Source organism: Musa acuminata, chromosome BXJ2-9, assembly GCF_036884655.1.
Source record: "Musa acuminata AAA Group cultivar baxijiao chromosome BXJ2-9, Cavendish_Baxijiao_AAA, whole genome shotgun sequence".
In the NCBI taxonomy this organism is placed as follows: Eukaryota; Viridiplantae; Streptophyta; class Magnoliopsida; order Zingiberales; family Musaceae; genus Musa; species Musa acuminata.
The window spans coordinates 13204504-13224742 of NC_088346.1; the positions used below are offsets into that span (position 1 = coordinate 13204504).

The 20239-nt window shown below is 36.3% G+C and overlaps 2 protein-coding genes across 9 annotated transcripts; both read left to right on the forward strand.

Moving 5' to 3' along the window:
* Window positions 1-852: 852 nt before the first annotated feature.
* Window positions 853-1557, forward strand: LOC135622005 (non-specific lipid transfer protein GPI-anchored 3-like). Its single transcript, XM_065123631.1, has 2 exons — window positions 853-1171; window positions 1475-1557. Exons 1-2 carry the CDS (start codon window positions 853-855, stop codon window positions 1555-1557), a joined length of 402 nt encoding a protein of 133 aa, XP_064979703.1.
* Window positions 1558-6659: 5102 nt separating this feature from the next.
* On the forward strand, window positions 6660-19218 carry LOC135623210 (phospholipid-transporting ATPase 1-like). 8 transcript variants are annotated; one of them, XM_065125919.1, is made up of 10 exons: window positions 6660-7024; window positions 7660-9710; window positions 10688-11021; window positions 11163-12009; window positions 12149-12272; window positions 13248-13467; window positions 16389-16847; window positions 16928-17231; window positions 18374-18581; window positions 18757-19218. In XM_065125919.1, exons 2-8 carry the CDS (start codon window positions 7946-7948, stop codon window positions 17136-17138), a joined length of 3960 nt encoding a protein of 1319 aa, XP_064981991.1. In that variant the 5' UTR covers window positions 6660-7024; window positions 7660-7945; the 3' UTR covers window positions 17139-17231; window positions 18374-18581; window positions 18757-19218. The 8 variants fall into 8 exon arrangements, with proteins under 8 accessions (XP_064981991.1, XP_064981992.1, XP_064981995.1 ...); XM_065125920.1 differs by having other exon boundaries at window positions 18792-19218; XM_065125923.1 differs by lacking the exon at window positions 18374-18581 and having other exon boundaries at window positions 7660-7779; window positions 7874-9710.
* The last annotated feature ends 1021 nt before the right edge of the window (window positions 19219-20239 follow it).

Below are 20239 nucleotides of genomic sequence, written 5' to 3' on the forward strand. Positions count from 1 at the left end.
AATATGACCTGCTGAATTATTTCATGTAATAGATTAAGGTTTTTTTCAAAAAAAAAAAAAATTAGGCTAATGTGAAACATGGTTTACTAATCATAAAATTGTTTTTTGTTGGACATGATTATAGGTAGGTCTTTGCTTTTCTAGTGATTATACTGTTTGGAGTAGCAGCTCAGACCCACAGAGGAGGGTATAAATAAATTCATCAATCCCATGATTAAAAGAGACTTATCACTAAGTGGTTTTGATCATAATTTTTCAATCGATTAAGAAACATCACATTACATTGCAAATTGGATGATACACCAATCGACATAATTTTCTCAATCGACATTACATTACGATACTCGATCGACATGTATGTATGTACGTAAAAACTACGTGAAACATAACCCAAATATCTTATATTTTCGTGTCCCTATTGTTAAATGCACCAAATTCTCCAACTTTGGATGAACATAGCTATTCCATCATCAACTTCGACTGCCGGTTCTTCTCTTTGTCCTTAAAGAGCCCACGAGTTATAGGCTGATTAAAAGATACGATCATCTCTACCATAGTAACTCTTATCCACACCGATCCATTCTCTCTCTCTCTCTCTCTCTCTCTCTCTCTCTCTCTCTCTCTGACCAAGAATTTCTCTAACAGAACTCCATCTACGACGACGACGCAGCAAGCAAACTAAGTTCTCATGCCGAAAGAAAAGGTCATCAGATAAAGAGTTATAAATCTACTCTTAGATTCTTATCCTCCTTCACACCAGTTTCTTACTCGTAGTGTTGCAGATAAACGGAGAGAGAAACCAAAAGAAAGAAAGAGAGAGAGAGAGAGAGAGAGAGAGAGGGGCATTCCATCATGAAACTTCTCCTCCTCCTCCTCGTGACTTCATGGGCTTCCGCTGCGCCGTCGCAAAATGGAGGAGCTTCCGGCGTGCCGGTGTGCCTCAGCAAGCTGATGCCATGCGTATCTTTTCTGCACTCCTCGGAGCAGCCCACGGTGGTGTGCTGCATACCGCTCAAGTTTGCATTGGCCAACGATGTCGATTGCCTCTGTGATATATTCTACAGCCAAGAGCTCCTCCAGACCTTCAATGTCACTCGACAGGCCGTAAGGGATCTTCCTCCACGTTGTGGATTGCGTCCAATAGATTTAGGCAAGTGCAACAACTCTTCAGGTGAGCGATGCCTCTCCAGAATCCATTTCTTCATTTCTCGACACCTTTTACTTCTTCATCAGAGGAACAATATTTATAGATTAATATTTTTATTCTTCTTTTCCCTCAATATTATTATTTTTATTTATTTACATCCATCATTCTTATTTTTTAAAGATTTCTTAAAAAATGATAGATATTCACCTAATCTTTTTACTAGTAGATTACTAGAACGATTGAGTTTTGTTGCTCGATTATTTTATCTTTAACGAATATATTTATTTGATCTTATTGGACATTTCTTTTTATTTCTTTTTTATGCAGCTGCTCCAAGCTCACCATTGCCATCTCTCAATGTTACATCTCCGCCAAAAGGTAAACACTTTCTTGATTCATCACTATGTTAAAAATAAAATCCTTTATGTCTCATATAATTTTATGATTATCTAATCATATATTATTACCATGTGTTACTTAAATATAACGCTTTGAATCTAGCAATCTAACGAAAAGGAAAAATGTCATTTCTGATCAACTGGAATCCGTAATAAATTTCAATTTTTAAGTTATGAATTAAAGCAAAGAAAGTTATTTATAAAATTAGGCTTGCAAGTTTTGTAGCCACCAATTATATTTCTAAACTTAGAACAACAACTCTATTTTTCGATGATAAAAGTAATTTTATCAAAAGAATTAACTCGATTATGTGCCTGTGTAGTGGTTAATTGTGCAATAAATAATACATAATGTTATCTTCTATTCTCCAAAGCGCTTTGGGTATCTTAACTAATGCAAACTAATATGGGGATTGCCATTATCCATGACTATATTAGCCATAATACAGCCTAGTCATGTTTTGATTTCTTCCAAGCTGCATATATTTTTCCTTCCTTTTCCTCAGAAACTATAGTCTATATTGACAGCTTACACATTCCCTTATACTCTACTTAGAATCAATTAAATCCATATCAGGAAACCAAATACTAATTGACTGAATTGGAACAACCAAATTAAGAGAATTCTGACCTCAGTTCTAAGCAGCTACTTTGTGTATGGAGATAGTGTCCACACAAGTTTGCATGTTGGTGTTGTCTTTATATTTCAGTGATGAGACTAATAGGACTGTTGCAAAATCTACTAACTAATACATGATTGTTTGCATCCATTTAATAGTGTTTTAACGTTTGGTGTCATAAGATCAATAATAATGTTATGTGAGTAATGATGATAATATGATCCAACATTTTCTTCCTCTTTTGCAGGAACGCCTTCTGGTAGTTTAGGTCTTGGAATGAGCATCATAAATGTTGTCTTACTCACCCTAATTGGCTTCTGTTGTTTCATATTATTTTTTTAGGTCTACTCTCTTTTTTTTTTACCTTTGAACTACTTTTCAAGTCAAAAAACAAATAAATAGATCATTTGTGATGCATTTAGTTGGTTCTTTTTTCCTATATATTTGGTCTTCATATATACATACATACATATATATATATATATATATATATATATATATATATATATATATATATATATATATATATATATAAACATTTCATCAAAAGCTTTTAAAACAACATATTGGTGACCAGCATCTATAGTGTTTGGATCTCAACCATTGTAGTTTTACCTAATTCTAGATTGCATGTTCTCTGGTGGTGCTGTAAATAATTTGTTTGAATATTTGAAGAAAAATGTGAGTATAAATGAGGGCAAAAAGATTTATTAAAGATTAAGTAGAGAGCTCTTGGAGTGCTATGTTTATTATCCCCTACTGGAAATCAAAACAACTGTGACATGTCTCTACCATTCTTCCCCCAAGGTTAGATCAATTGGGTTAGAAATTATTATTCTTGATAACATTGTTTGATTCAATGCAACAGCAAATTCACAATAACCATAAAAGAAAAGAAAAAGGGGGGGTGGGGGGAATGCTGAAGGTCATCATGCTTGATCAAACAAAAAATAGATTGAGATTATGTAGTTTATACTGATCATTTAGAACTTGCATTGTACTCTAAATATTAAAAAACAAAGCTTGCATATCGAATTATTCAAAGGTAAATGAAAGATGAGTGGTCAATAATTCCAAAAGCTTGAACTGTTAGTAAAGAACTCAATATAAATTTACAATCATAATATCTCTCTTCTCACGTATAAATCAAGTCAAAAAGTTTTATTATCGGATGAACGAAATCCAAGCGTATGATATAAATCTTGCTGAAGATGAGTAGGACACAAGATGCTTTGACATCATGATTAATGTTTTTCCCAAAGGTGATCGCACTTAAGCTTTGGTTTCGGTCAACAAGAGGTTGACGATAGATAGATAGATAGTATCTTGGAAGTGCTTATTAATTAAAAGCCCACTCGGTGGCCAATATGATTCGAGAGGATGCTACATGTTGTTGTGCTAAAAAAGCAAAACAAGAGGGTATCGAGATATGTGTTTTGTCTTTTCTTTTTAGTTGTTGTGTGCCTCTCAGGAGACCGTACATTCGCCTTTATATGATAAGTGTGGTGCAGATTTTGGAAGCATCTGTGTATATAAGATAGACTTTGATCAATAGAATGCCTACATATAAAGAAGTTATTTATGTACCTTGAATTTTCTCCACTCTTATTGATATAGTCAATTTTGATGGTCAATTTCACTTCGATATGACTTATATTTTGAAAATTACCATGCACTAAAAAGAAAATATCATATACTATTTTTTTGAAAATAAAATTTTCTAAAGATAAAAAATATTTATATTCCTTGTCTTACTTTACTTGAAGGGTCGAAGATATTCGTATCTCATTTCTTTTAATGTTAATATATCGGATGAGATTTCAAAACGTATAGATGAATATGCTATATCATTATTAAAATAAAAAAATATTTAATTAATTTAGAATCTGAATGTACTTGAAAATATCACTTTATATAATATTATTCTTATAACTATCAACTTAATAAGGTTTAGATTGGATTCATTCATTTCGGATGATAAATTAATGTAGCTATCGTAGAAGGATTAATATAGTTTTTATAAAAAAATAAAAATATTTAGTTGATTAATATATTGTTATATAAACTAAATGATAAATCCACGTATCAATGACATATAATATAATAAAATTATAAAAAAATATTCAAATAAAAAAAAAGATTGACTTTTTTGAGAGGATAAATATGCATAATAATCCTAAGCGGATTCGAGGAGGAATTAAACTTATTCAAGTGTCATGAAGAAAAAGGGTTCATTGCATCGAGAGAAAGATTCATTACATCAAGAAAAAAAATAGATTAAAAATCTATGAAAGGATAAGTCAAATTGATTATTGATTCCTAAAAAGATTTTTTTTGATAGAGAATGATTCATCTTGAATATAATTAATGTAATGTATCTTTAGAAACATACAAATCTCATATATTAGATCATGAAACAAATAAAGTTTTTAAAATTATAAAAAGAATTCTTAAAAGAAATATAGAAAATTAAAACTTATCCCACTTTTCTTCTGTTATATCTCTATCCCTTCTCGGTATCGCGATAACATATCGGTTGTCTCTTACCATTTTGATGACTTGTTTGTTAAAATCGCACGTGAACTCCACTAACGTGACTGCCATCCCTCCCTTTTCTTCCCTATCCATGCTCCCAAAATTAACGTGATTTGTCATCCTCAGGATCTAATGTTGCTCACGTTCCCTCTTTCCTCTCCGTTATTGCCTGTTCGGCTCCGGCATCGGCATTTTTTTTTTGTCTCTCGTCATCGAGTTGAGCTCTGAGCTGTTGCGTTGCTGCCTCGGTGGCGTCGTCCCCCGTTTGCCTTGCGCTGTGGTTTTCCTCTTTCCCTTCTGTGGCCCCCACCACCGACGGCAGCCATCCGTCCTTTTCCTTTCGGGTCCCCTCCTCCCGTTTCGAAGCAGCGAGTACGTCCTCCGCGTTCCCCGAAATGCCCCTCCACGTAGAAGATTTTTACGATCGTGCCCCCTGTCATGAAGCCTTGTCTTGTCGAGTGATGGTGGTTTTCTGATGGTGATTGTTATATAGTACTGTTGGGAGAGAGATAGGTTGTCGATGCTCTCTTAGTGCTTAAGTTAGTTGATGCTCTCTTGATGCTTAAGTTAATTAATCAAATGTTCGATCTATAAGAATTATTTTTCAGATATATTTTTCTTGATGCTTAAATTAGTTGATCATTTGATACGAGTAGAAGGAACTCAAATTTAAAAATTACAATATGTCATACATAGAGAGCTTCGATTTATAGTGAGAAAATACTTATGACATGATTAGAAAGATATTATTACAATCAAAATTTGGAAATCAATTATTGAGGATTAGATGAGAAATATAGGAAGTGATGTAACATGTGCATGACTAAACATCAATGTAGCTCCGCCACATATAATGTGATCCATATCAAATTGTAAGGTGAGACTAAAACAAATGCCAAACATTCAACAGCATCCACATATATTTAATAAAAAATTTATCGATAGTGTTGGTGAACCTCTATGTCGTAAACGTGGTCGAGGAGTCAATACGGTTTGATTCGATCCTGAATATGTAAGGTCGCCCGTATGGAGACTCGGGCATCGAAAGTGTGCGTCGGATTGGTTGAGCTACGAGTCTTGTTACCTACTTCTTCGTCGCCAGTTCCCTGCACACAGATCGAGGTCGGGAGGAGGATTTCTCGACTCGATCCCTTTGAAACTTATGCTAACGTTGAGTGGAATAAGAGTGAGTTGAATATACAAAAGTCCTCCCCCTTCTAATTAAGGAGGGTTAGTTTCTATACCTGCAAGGATGAGTTGACTGTACAAGATCAATTAATTATGATCAGATCCTCGGGCGATCGACTTAAGCTTTTGAGCGAGCATCAATCAACCTGCACGGATGATTGTACCATGATGATATCGTTCATACAGGGGGGTGACGAGCGGTTGCCCGCCATGTGTGTGATGTGTACCATATTAGACTTGAAGTTTCACATATATATCGTCGTATCTGTTTACTGGGATGAATGTGGACGATACCAAAATGTTTCCTATCATATCATATAGCATATTAATCTAACCCTAACCATAGATCTTATGCTCGGTGTCCGATGCGTGATGAAGCTAGATGGCTGTCAATAATATCTTTATTTATTGCTAAAGAATTATATGTTGGCAAGAGGAGAAAGAGAGAGAGAGAGAGAGGTGATGATGATGAGCATCCATCCCATGGCTGGCGTGTGGATCAATCAATGATCACAGTGTCCTCCGCAAGTGTCGTCGGATTTCACCGTACCGCAAAATGATCCGATCGCGATGCACGGGAGACGGTGGTTAGATGTTAACTACCGTTGCCAAGGGCAAATTGTGCGTCAAAAACCGTGCCGTCCCTCCCTCCCTCCCTCCGGGCTCTCCCGTTAAAACATCCCGAGGATGAGGGCAGTTTGGGTAGAACCGACACCGATACAGACCAGCGCTATATAAGCCGTCGCAGGATCAGGTGATACATTTGCGCTCCGCCACCCGACTCCGACTCGCCCCCCTCTGTCTCTCTCTCTCTGCTTCTCTTTCTCTCTTCAATTGGGGGAAAAAGTGGGGTCGAAAAGAGGAACCCCTCCTCGATTTCCAAACCCTAGCTTTCCTTCCCACCTCTGATCCCCGGGAGAATAAAAAGCTGTCGAGATCCCTCCACCGCCTCCGAATCCGCCCCGGAGCCATGGTCTGGATCTGCGAGGGAGCTGTCGCGTAGAAGCCCTGATCTGACCCCTATTTTGTCCGATTCGGTAAGGGATTCTGCGCGATCTTGCGACATTCTTCTTCTTCTTCGCGAGGGGAGGGGTTGATCCGCTGGCCTCGGCTTCATCGGGGCTTGATCCCTGCCGGTAGGTTTATCTCCTAAAATACAATAAAGATCTTTTTTTTTTTTTTTTTGTTTCGGTTCCGTTGGGCTTTTGCTGGTTTCTTTGGGTTGACGATTTGTTTCCCAAGTGAAAGCGAGAATTTTTTGTTTTTGAGAATATTAGGGCTTCAAATTGACGTTTTTGTTGGGATCTGAAAGTTCGTTCTTTTCTTGATTTTCGGTGGGTGGGAAACGAGGGAGATTTCGCGTGAAGCGGTGCTGTCGGCGGTGCATTTCTCGGTTAAATTCGTGTTTATGGTCGACACATGGAGATCTGAAGAAAATTGATGTAGAGTTCTCGAATTAGGAATCGGAAACTATTTAGGGGATGGGTTGATTTATCCGTTTCTCTATCTTTTCTCTTTGTTTCTCTTTCCCCTTTTTTTTTGTCGTGCCACCTTTTGTCAGTAAGGTTCCCTTTGGCAAGTTTGATGGAGAATTCAGAAAAATGTAACATTAATTTATTTTAATCAAAGGAAAGAAGACTTGATTCCGAAGAAGTCGGAAAATGAAGGGTTTTTAAATGGAGAGTGTTTGGAAATAAAATCTCAAATAAAAATGCACTATAGCTTGCCCGTTGGATTGGATCTGAGAATTTTGCGTCTTTTATGGTACCAGGAGCTTGCATCTGTTTGAACAAACAAACCAATTTGAGCTATTATTTGCATCGTTGGGATGGAAAAATGAATTGCTTATTTGTTGGATGCTGTTGACGAACTCATATGGCAGCATAAGTGGGTATGATCAATGGTTTCTAGCAGAATAAGGTAGAGATTTGGTGCATCAGCTATCACGGACAGGTTATATAATCAGAATAGTTTCCTCTGGACAGGTTTTTGGTAGCGTGCAGAGGCACAGTGCCCTCCATCTTCTGCCTTCAAATGCATGGGTTGGATGGGTATATATGACATCGGGCCAGCCCTTGCTCTTTTCACCCTATGGTGCAGATTCCTTTAAACAAGTCCCAGCTCAACAGCCGACGTCTGTATCTTGTAGCTGTCTTGGCCCATCTGATTCCTTCTCTTTTTCCACTTTCGATGACCATAAAAATCACTCTTCGGACTTAGTCGATGAAGTAGAAGCCATCTCGTTTGAAGAGAGTGGTTTTTCTCAAAGACAAACAGTAGATGTCTCTAACTCCAGCCTGAACAAGGACCAGCTTCTCTGGTCAGAATCTGAGTTTGTTGAGCAATCAGAGGTGGAATGCGCCCGTCAAGACGGAAGGCAACTGGTTTCTTGGGGTGTGATGGAGCTGCAAGGCTTTTCGTCATCCCTAGAGATGCCTTCTTCTTCTTCCAGACAGGAGAAGTTGGACAAATCTCAGCAGATCCACCATAAGAGTTTGTGCCCGGAAGAATCATGCTCGGCTGAGGATAATTCTAGATTGATATATATCAACGACCCGAGGAGGACAAATAACAAATATGAGTTCACAGGGAACGAGATCCGTACTAGCAAGTATACTGTAATCACGTTCCTGCCAAAGAATTTGTTCATCCAATTCCACCGACTGGCTTATATTTATTTCCTTGTCATTGCTGGTCTAAATCAACTTCCTCCTCTAGCTGTTTTTGGGAGAACAGTCTCTCTTTTCCCGCTGTTATTTGTGCTGTTTGTGACTGCTATAAAAGATGGCTATGAAGACTGGCGGAGACACAGATCCGACCGGAAAGAGAATAATCGAGAAGCTTTAATTCTTCAATCAGGTGAATTTGGAATGAAGAAATGGAAAAAATTACGTGTTGGAGAGGTTGTTAAAATTTGTGCAGACGAGAGTATACCTTGTGACATGGTCTTGTTGGGAACAAGTGATCCAAATGGAATTGCATACATTCAGACGATGAATTTAGATGGAGAATCAAATCTAAAGACAAGATATGCTCGGCAAGAGACTGTGTGCATGGTCCAGGAAGGAAATTTTTCTGGTCTGATCAGGTGCGAGCAACCTAATAGGAATATTTATGAATTTACAGCAAATATGGAATTTAATGGGCACAGAATCCCACTTGGTCAGTCAAACATTGTTCTACGAGGTTGCCAGCTAAAAAATACAGAATGGATTATTGGGGTTGTGGTATATGCTGGCCAGGAAACAAAAGCAATGTTGAATAGCACAGTGTCACCTTCAAAAAGGAGCAGATTGGAAAGCTACATGAACAGGGAGACCCTTTGGCTTTCTGTGTTTCTATGTATCATGTGTGCAGTTGTGGCAACTGGAATGGGGTTATGGCTTGAACGCCATGTGCACCAGCTTGATTCTCTATCTTATTACAGGAAGAAGTACTTTACAAATGATCGCTATAATGGTAAAGATTTTAAATATTACGGAATTCCTATGGAGGTATTTTTCTCATTTTTGAGCTCTGTTATTGTGTTCCAAATCATGATACCTATATCTCTGTACATCACAATGGAGCTAGTTCGGTTGGGGCAGTCATACTTCATGATCGAGGATAGACATATGTATGATAGCAGTTCAGATACAAGGTTTCAGTGTAGATCCTTGAATATAAATGAGGATCTGGGACAGATACGATACATTTTTTCAGATAAGACTGGTACATTAACTGAGAACAAAATGGAGTTTAGAAGGGCCAGTGTCTATGGGAAGGATTATGGAAACTTCTTGCATCATAGTAATCGTACATCACATGAAACTATCACTGAAGGTACAGTTGTGTTGCTACTATTTTCCTAATAACTGAATGTTGTTCCTTAGTTCGGGATTTATGTGTACCTTTGTTCTTTTCAAATGTTTGACTGTCCAGTTGACATGTTTTCAACTTTAGATGTAGCAAAATCCTTCATATGATAATACTTGTCCTATATGGTTAATTTGTTTGCAAGATGTCAAGGTTCAGAGAAGCCTGTCTGTCATACTCTCCATAACTTGGTTTCCCTTTGTGATTTTGAAATAAAAAATGTCAATATACTGTTGGATCCAAGAGAAGGTATCATCTTATGCCATGACCTTTTTTTTTTTTTTTTTAAATTTAGCCTAGTTACATGTGATGTATGTATGAAACTTCATACATACTTGTATGAGTAAGTCATCATTTATTTTTTAATTAAAACTTGATGAGCTAAATTTTTGAATCTTCATTCATTGACTTGAACAATCATTAATCCAAGGATTTTAGAATGTCATGGAGATAAGGACTGATGAACATCATGAAGATAATAATGGAACTTGCATTTCATGTACTTACGTAGCAATCCTTATTTTTGGCATTCTTTTACTTTTGTAGTCAATGTTACATCAAATGGTTCTAATGCGATTAGACGTTGCAGTCCAGGTATGAATCATGACAATTTCTTCAGTGCTTGTGATGAATGACCATCTTTGACCAGTAATGATAAATGATGTTTCATTACATTTGTTATAAATTACCAAAACTCCTACTTTATGTTTCATTTTTTGCTGATAAAAATACTTGATGTAGCACAGAAGTTCCCATCTGCGGAAGCATATGAGTGCTTGTGAAGTTTATTACACCTCTTTGAATGCATGGCATCCTTGTCATTTAACCTTATGAGGTTCCTTCGTGTGTGATTAGTAGCTCGCTGTTGGTAAAAGAAGCTTGTCAAGTTGCTTCTCAACTGAGCTGTTTTGTATTTTTGAGCCAATGTCTATGTTGCAATGCAGGGGAATTGGAAAGACAAAGGCAGAATCTCCCATCAGAAATCAGTGTAGACCCCGATCTCCTTGCATTACTTCGGAGAGGCATAGAAGGAGAGGAGAGAATTGCTGCTCACGACTTTTTCCTCACTTTGGCTGCCTGTAACACTGTCATTCCTATGGTTAAAAGAAATCCATGTCCTAATTCTTCTAATAAGGTGGTGGAGGCTGGAGAAATTGATTATCAGGGTGAATCACCTGATGAGCAAGCATTGGTTGTTGCAGCTTCATCATATGGATACACCCTCCTTGAGCGAACAACTGGTCATGTGGTTGTTAATGTCAATGGCAAGAAGATAAGGTATATGGCTAATTCATTTTGATCCTTTCATGTTCGACGTGCAAATTATGAATTCTTCTTGTTTCTTTTCTTTTTTAGGCAGATAATCTTTGGGTATTACAATGATATTCCTGTTGCTGAACTTTTTCACCTTAATGCCAGGTTAGATGTGCTTGGTCTGCACGAATTTGATAGTGTCCGGAAAAGAATGTCTGTTGTCATAAGATTTCCCAACAATGCTGTGAAAGTTCTTGTCAAGGGTGCTGACAGCTCAATGCTCGGTATTCTGGATGAGAAGAATGAAAAAACTGCGAAAATAAAGCAAATGACAGAACACCATTTGTCTGATTACTCGTCACAGGGTCTTCGGACTCTTGTAATTGCTGCAAGGGACCTACATGATGCAGAATTTGAGGAATGGCAGGAAAGATATGAAGAGGCTAGCACTTCGTTAACAGAGAGATCAACGAAGCTACGTCAAGCAGCGGCTCTAGTTGAGCACAATTTAGATCTCCTTGGAGCTACTGCTATTGAGGACAAGTTGCAAGATGGTGTCCCTGAAGCCATAGAATCCCTACGGCAAGCAGGAATAAAGGTCTGGGTTCTGACAGGAGATAAGCAGGAAACTGCTATCTCAATAGGTCTCTCGTGCCGGCTTTTGACTCCTAATATGCATCAAATTATCATAAATGGCACTTCAGAAGATGAATGCAGGTGCCTTTTAGCTAATGCAAAAGCGAAATGTGGAATAAAATCAGCAGAACATAGAGATGGAACATTAAAATTGAAGAAATTTGATTATGATTTTGTTGATAATGCTGATGACAAAAGAACTTCTAGTGTTTCAATACCTGAAACAGGAAAGCAGAATCTCAGATATACCGGAGGGGGTGATCATGAGTCAAATCATTGTGGAGACAAGCTTGCAGGTTCTGACGATATTTCCTTGGCACTTATAATAGATGGAAATAGTCTGGTGTACATATTGGAGAAAGATCTTGAGCCAGAGGTATTACTCCTGATTTATTGATTATTGGACTATGATGCATATCTGATTTTGTTGTGCACATGCACTGCATATGCTGCTCTATTTGACTATTTTGAAATGGTTCTAAATTTTAACACTGTATAGCTTTTTGCTTTTTCAGCTTTTTGATTTGGCAACTTCCTGTAGAGTTGTTCTTTGCTGTCGTGTTGCTCCTCTACAAAAAGCTGGGATAGTTGATTTGATAAAAAGCAGGACAAATGACATGACTCTGGCTATTGGTGATGGTGAGTTAGTAATTTAAGTTAGGCCCATGGATTTGTAGTATCATTTGTGATTCACAATGCTGAAAGGATAGCAAGTGCTGAAGTACTCTTGATTGTTTTTGTGTCTTGTTTGTTCTGATAGGAATCCAATTGTTAGTGTGACTGGAAATATGATTGTTAATGTTCTAACAGAAGATGTCATGGCTGATTAAAAGCATTAGTCAACAAGTTAGCAATGAAGCTACCTGCTGCTTGCTGTGAAATCCTACCAAGTGGAGTGGTAGAAAATTTTTGGAATTTTTGAGCATGAAATTGCTGGACTACTTATTTTTCCCCTGCTAGATGGTTCCTGTTTATGATATATGATGTATAATTCACTTGAAAGGAACAAGTGAATAAGAAAATAGAAAAGATCAGAAAAGTGTCATTTGTAATATTTCTTGAATATATATATATATATATACACATACATGTATATATATACACACATACATATATATATATATATATACACACACACATATATATACACATATACATATATAAATATACATGCATATATATACACATGCATAAATTTACATACATATACATACACATACATATGTACATACATGTATGTATGGAAAATGTTAGAGAATATGGAAGTGTACTGGTTGTCCAGTATTCATGGTGGTCCATCAATCCATTAATGTTAGTGGTGTCAGTTGATCTGGGATGATGCATGAAGTTCCTTGTTACAGAGCTTGCAACTATTCACGGCATTTGTTGTCTTTGTCAGACTTGTCTAGCTTGCATATGCTTGACTTTGCTTAACAAGCTATTTAAATTGTATCTTTGATTTCTAGTTTCCATTTTCATCATTTCTATTGTGTCATTAATTTTTCTTTGTACTTAATCTGACTTTAACTGTACTACATCGTTGAGAATGTGTAGAGTTTTGTGTACTTTTCCATACTACAAAAACAAACAGTAATCTGTCCTTTTCCTTTGCAGGGGCAAATGATGTTTCAATGATCCAAATGGCAGATGTTGGTGTTGGAATTTGTGGCCAGGAAGGCCGTCAGGCGGTTATGGCTTCAGATTTTGCTATGGGGCAGTTTTGCTTCCTGAAAAGATTACTCCTTGTGCATGGACATTGGAATTATCAGCGGGTTGGCTATTTGGTTTTATACAACTTCTACCGAAATGCTGTTTTCGTCTTAATGCTTTTCTGGTATGTACAATGATCTGTCATAAATATCATTTTAATTTCATCATCTAATGTAATACATTATGTTCGTTTTTTTTAACTCATGCATTACATTCTTGACTATCCTATAGAGCATCACTAAAACAGTGTTGGAGGTTGTTTCAATGTTTGTTTACATACATCTCTTATTTCCTCTTTATTGTGCTTAGAAAATGCAAAAAATTAAAAATCAATAAGATATATGTCTCACCTAGTTCGTTCATACAAAAGAATGCCTAGAAATTAAAAAAATATTTCTTTTGGGGAAAAGATGAAGGATTTTCTTTCTCCATGTTTAGACTCTGAGATTTTTCTGCTGCTTGCTCATGGTTGCTGAAGCCAACCACACTTGAATGTGTCACTTTTATAAAAAACTATTTTAGGGTGAAATTCTTTGTCAGAATAATAGTTTTTTATTGCTACAGCATACTAAATGGATACGTCTGCCTGTAAAGCAATTTTCTTTGTGCATGATTTAAGTTGACAATTTGATCAAAAATGGAGAATAATTATTATGTTGTGCAATAGTCAGAACTCATGTATGCCTTTTCCATTATTAAACTTTAGGAATATCTAATATATACTTGTTATTCAGAGCTTCTAGTTCTCTATTATAACACAAATTAGCTGAGTATCTATAAATAATTTCAAATTTCTGTTCTCTATAACTACCTGTGAATTTGAAGGAAGCATGTGACTTTGTAATTGAAATGATTGATCTCTCCTAGGTGTTAGGAGTTCTCTATCCTTATTTCTTCAAGGTGTTTCTAATTTCCAAGTGTTTGTTAGGCACACGGAATTAGTACTATTGTCTAGTGAGCAGACTGTATTGGTTGGTCTGGTTATTGGTACCAAAATGATCATTTTTATGTATCTTACTTTGTACCGACCATACTGGTACCATACCAACCGATATGGACTGGTTTTACAAGGTTCCAGTATCACTACTGTATCAAAGTTTTAAACCTTGATTATTTGTTCATGTTCTCATGAAACTTAAGTTAAATTTATGCTTTTGTTTGGAGGGTCGTAGTTCTATTGTCATGAAAAAGTTAATATCTGACATGAACATCCAACATTGCCATACACACCCATGGGGGCATGTATATTTCATAGTTTTATCCAGAAATATCTTTGGATTTTGGTTGAATGTGTGAAACTTGAACTATTGCTATTGATTGGATTGAACTCTTCTTTGCATCAAAGAACATATCTACATGTAACAGCTCTTTTAATGCAACAGAAGCTTAGCACGGATACACCTTGTCTATTGTATCACGCTAAGCTACATGCTTGTAGACATCTTATATTGCATGTGCATGTCTTATACGATTCAATATCTGAATTTAGGTAACTCCAATATCTATGTCACTATGCTATAGTGAATATATCCACCAGATCCTTTCGCTCTTCGTATTTTCCATAGACAAAGTTCTGATAGAAGATTTCATATTCTTTTTGTTTTCTGTTTTTCTTTTGTAATGTCTGCAGCTTCATGACTTTGAAAAAGCAAATATTTCTTTTTAAATTAAACTGATCACATTTAATTTTGGTGAGATGTGTTAAAAGGCCTATGATTGCTAGGTGAAAAATTCAAAAGCCATACATTACACAAAGTTATGCTATGTGTAAACATAATGGTTTTACTCAAGGTTTGAGTGATCGGTCCGTCCTGGTGTGCCGGCTGGCCGGCAGCCTACCGTGCCGCTTGGTACCAGTGTACCGACACATGGTATGCCGGTGTGTACCGATGTTTCGATGAGAAACAAAAAGAGGTTGAAGAGGAAGGTCCGGTGGAGGAACAGAGGAGGAAGGAGAAAGGAAGAAGAAAGAAGAAGATGAAAGAAAAGAAGTGCAGTGGTACCTGGGAAGCAGCGGCAATGTCTAAGGGAAGCAGTAGCATCACAGCGGCAAAGAGGCGGTGCCACTGCAGCATCGTAGGGGTGAAGTGATGAAGAGGCAGTGCTGCTGTAGCATCGCAGTGGCGAATCCATGAAGAGGTAGCGTCGTTGCAGCATCGCAGTGGCAAAGAGGCAGTGCCGCTGCTTCGTATGCGAGAAGAGTCCTAATATGCCTTTTTTTAATACAGACTGCCTGAAACGGATGGTCTGTGTATCGGTCCATTCTCAGACCAGTATGTACTGCCCAAACTGTACCATTTCGGGTGGTACAGCAATCCCTGGTTTTACATTTAAAAATGGTGAATGTAGATGGGGTTTGTACAATATGTGGTGTACAATAAATGAGCTCATTTATTGAAAATCACAACTGTACATACTACATACTTCTTTCCTTTGCCTTTCTTATGATTAGCATCTTATCCTAATTCCAGTTGATGTCCCTTTAATTATTATGGACTTTTTTCTGTATAGTGGTTAGGAAATCTGTCTAAAACAGGAACAACAATGGAAACGACAAACTGTAGTGTTCCAACTTTTTAGAGTCGAACCATTGAACTTGTACAAACTAATATCCTTAGTTAAAGTAAGAGCTTGACATTTTTATTTATAGTTTCTAGTAAAGTCTTCATAGATATCCGTCTTTCCTCATACCACTAATACTAATTGTTTCACCTTTTCTAATTACGATATTTATAGACTTCTTTAGCTCATTCCAATGCTAGTTTAAATGATTTTCCCTCTCTATCGGAGCTATATCAAATTATTCATGAAATAAAGTTTTTTTTATCTTTTTTAGTAACCCCGTATGTTCACCTTAACATTCTCATTTCAGAGTCTCAAATTTTTTGTATATGTTGTTTTTTTAATCATCAAACACTCAGAGAATCATTAGCTTAATAGAAGTTATGGATCTACTTTGTGAATTTTTGAGGCAGAATCTGTTATTATTCTTTAAACCTGGTGGCTTCAGAGGTGACATCACTCTTACATGCTTTTCTTATGTAGGTATGTCTTATGTGCAGCATTTTCAACAATTTCAGCTGTGACTGATTGGAGCAGTGTATTCTACTCGGTCATCTATACATCTATTCCTACAATAGTTGTTGGTATTCTGGACAAGGACTTGAGCCATAAAACTCTCCTCTGTTATCCAAAACTTTATGGAGCAGGATATAGACAAGAGAGCTATAATTTGCACCTCTTCTGGATCACAATGCTTGATACTTTGTGGCAAAGTCTTGTTCTTTTTTATGTACCTCTCTTCACATACAGAAACAGTTCAATCGATATCTGGAGTATGGGCAGTTTGTGGACTATTTCTGTTGTTGTTCTTGTGAATGTTCACTTGGCCATGGACATCCAACGTTGGGTATTGATTACTCATGTTGCAACTTGGGGTTCTATATTCATTACATATATGTGCATGGTGATAATAGATTCCATACCAATTTTCCCAAACTACTGGTACATATTCTATCATTTTCAAATTTCAACTGACTTCGATTAATTCATCCTTTAGTTATTGTCTTAATCAACTTTTGCAGGACAATATATCATCTGGCAACTTCAAGGACTTATTGGCTCACTATTCTTCTTACAACAATTTTAGCATTACTTCCTCGCTTTTTTTGCAAAGTGATCCATCAGATTTTTTGGCCATCTGACATTCAAATTGCGAGAGAAGCTGAGATATTAAGGAAAGGTTCTGACCAAGTTGGCTTGAAACCTGATCATGATATCAATGGACGAGTATAGCGGTCTCACCAATAGACTGGTTTATACCTGCTAAAATTTGAATTGGAACATTATCTAGTGTTCTCTGTTGTGCTAGTTGCTGATCGCATCATGGTAAGTATGTCCTATCATTTCATTTTGATCATGCTTATTTGGACGAATATACTTGTTTGTTTTTAGATTTAGGCTTGCATCACTAGCAGCACATATGCTTATGTCCTATCATTTCATTTCAATCATATGGAATGAAGTCCTATCATTTCATTTCATTTCGATCATATGGCTTGCACCACTCGCAGAAAATATGCTTATGTCCTATCATTTCATTTCTATAGTATGGAATGAAGTCCAAATTTTCTTTTGTTTTATTGTTCAATTGGTGATATCTTAATGATGTATTTGGGATTCATCCATATGATCGTGTTTACTACTGATAAATTTGAGTCAAAACAAAAATTAGAAATTTTAATTGGAAATTAAGTAATCCCATATGTAGTAACTATATGTTGCTGTTACACATGATTCAAACAAAATATTTATGTATTTTCAATTATGAAATCTTGTTAGAGAATTTTACCAAGAAATCTCTGTTGATGATTTTTTTATGTTTTGTGACTTGGTACAATGGTAAGTTGCTCCGTTCTTATCTAGGGTCCAAGTTTGAACCATGGTTGTAGGGCTAAAGCCATGTCCATTAACCTTCCCTAGGTCCCAATTGGTTGCATCCTCATACATTAGGTTTTCTTTCGTTATTTTTCATTTTTCAATTACTAATGAACGAGGCTTGTAGAACTAGAAAATAAAACAGGTTAAACAACATGATAGGATGTTGTGAAAAACACACAAATGTCAAGGTTTACGGCCACCTATGCAACCACATATTGGAGTAGGCAGCAAAAATTCACTTCATAGGCTATATATGTGGTCGATCCACATCTTTCACTTCCAAATTTTAGTTAGAAGACTTATTATTGGTAATGGGATTTACTATGGACACTTTAACTAATTGCCACAATAAACTCACATTTTGCATATAGGAATAGATCATATATTTTCATTCCTTGTACAGTTGTCGTAACAAGGGACCCAGTATTCTTTTCTTTGTCCAAATTAAACTACCAAATTACCTACAGGCTTCATCGTTCTACACTACTTTGTTTATTTATACATGTATGGCATATCTTCATGGTATTTGAGGAAGGAGAGGAGATGGCTTTTGAGTGAGCTTAGTTCAGCCTCCAATCTTGGCATTGCAGGTTGTCGTTATTCTATAATGGTGCTATGAGATTGGTGTGCTTCCCCAGTTCCTGACAGTCGCCCTTCCAACACAATTAATTGAATTAAAATAACAATACAAGATGTTATGACCATGGTTTCAAATACCGGCCAGTGCCATGTAGACCGACCGTTGTTTATTAGTCCAAGCAAGGACTAGTATCGAACCATATGATCCGGTGCCTGTAGGTATTAAACTTTCTGATATTTTTCAGCTAATACATACTTGGTGGTATAGGTCAGTACACACCTGTATCATATCTTGGGTATGTGACTTACACTAGGATTCTTGGTAGCCATAATATATGATGATTGATATAACCTTCTGTTACAATGTTGGTAATCTTTATCTGTCAAATTGCAGATGCTAAACTTAGCTCTCAATGTGCTGGCTGACAGGCAAGGCACCAAAAATTACAAGAGTTTTAGTCTCCTGCGTGAAAGAGAAGAGGATGGAGGCGATGGAGACATGATCTTAAAGCCTTGGGAGGGAAGACATTGAGATGATCCAGAGGTGCCAGATGACTGAAGAAGGTGGAACAAGAGGTGCCAGATGACTGAAGGAAGGTGGAACTCAGACTGCTGCTTGGTGTGTATATACTGTATTAGATTTTATGACATGGCTATATCACATTTGGCCTGGGAACTGAAGAAACTAGGTGATAAAAGGAAAGGGTACATAGTTGTGAGAGTGTCAAACATCCCTAACCCACCCTTTGTTTTGTTCTCTCTCTCTCTCTCTCTCTCTCTCTCTCTCTTTATCATTATCAACAAATGTATCTACATTTCACTCCAGAAACAGATATTGTTTGTTGGATCTTCCAAATTTGGATCTTCGCTGGCCTGATTCCTCTCTTGGATTTTTGCCTTGTCTGGACATGTTAACTTCAGATTTTAGGTCACAAAATTATACATATACATAGCTGTAGCTACTTATAACATGTTACCTTTAAAAATAACTTGTTTTTTAATCAAACAAAAAATGGAGCCAATCATGGTAGGTTAGGTGGAAAATTTATTGAATAAAATCAATGCCAACCTTACAAAAAAACATATGCATTTAAGTCACCCATACCAAGTTCCAAAAATAGTCAGTCTCTTGCTATATAGCATCAATAATAATAAATCTGTAAGTTCTAATTATTTGAGATTATTTACATTGATCTTTTAAATTATTTTTCTTTGTACCACAAATATTAATATCAACTTTTTCTTCTTACTATAGCCTCCATAATACTTAATTGCTTACAAATAAATTTTTTTTTATCTTTCCTAGTAACTCTATATTTTCATTTTAACATTCTCATATTTGTAACATAAAATTTTCATATTTATTATTATTTTTAATTATCCAACACTTAGATCTATAAAATATTACTTTCATCTGATACTGATTAAGCGATAAGCTTCATTCACAGCATTCACAGAGTAATTTAAAGTCTTTATCATCTATTATATCTTTAAAATCATTCAGGATAATTTTTTTCAAAGCTTTCAATCTAAGAAAAGTTCTTATCATAACTTTTCATCTTCAATAATCTTTTTTATTAAATTTAGATAATAACAAGAACCAAAATAAATTATCAAACTCATCATCCATACCTTCAATCTTATCTTAAAGTGATCAAACTTATAGTTTGCCAATCTTTCTCTATCAACTAATTGGCGTCATGGTGATCTATTTTATCGATCATCCATACCTTCAATCCTTTCTTAAAGGTGATCAACTTGGAGTTTGCTAATATTTCTCCGTCAACTAATTGGCATCATGGTGATCTATTCTATCGATCATCCATACCTTCGATCCTCTCTTAAAAGGTGATCAACTTGTAGTTTGCTAATCTTTC

Bases quoted from the DNA above. Each gene is read 5' to 3' on its own strand.
- LOC135622005 (XM_065123631.1), top strand. From the start codon at position 853: ATGAAACTTCTCCTCCTCCTCCTCGTGACTTCATGGGCTTCCGCTGCG. The intron at 1,172-1,474 runs GTGAGCGATGCC...TTTTTTATGCAG, and splicing joins CAAGTGCAACAACTCTTCAG to CTGCTCCAAGCTCACCATTG.
- LOC135623210 (XM_065125919.1), top strand. From the start codon at position 7,946: ATGACATCGGGCCAGCCCTTGCTCTTTTCACCCTATGGTGCAGATTCC. The intron at 12,010-12,148 runs GTATTACTCCTG...TTGCTTTTTCAG, and splicing joins AGAAAGATCTTGAGCCAGAG to CTTTTTGATTTGGCAACTTC. The intron at 12,273-13,247 runs GTGAGTTAGTAA...TTTCCTTTGCAG, and splicing joins GACTCTGGCTATTGGTGATG to GGGCAAATGATGTTTCAATG.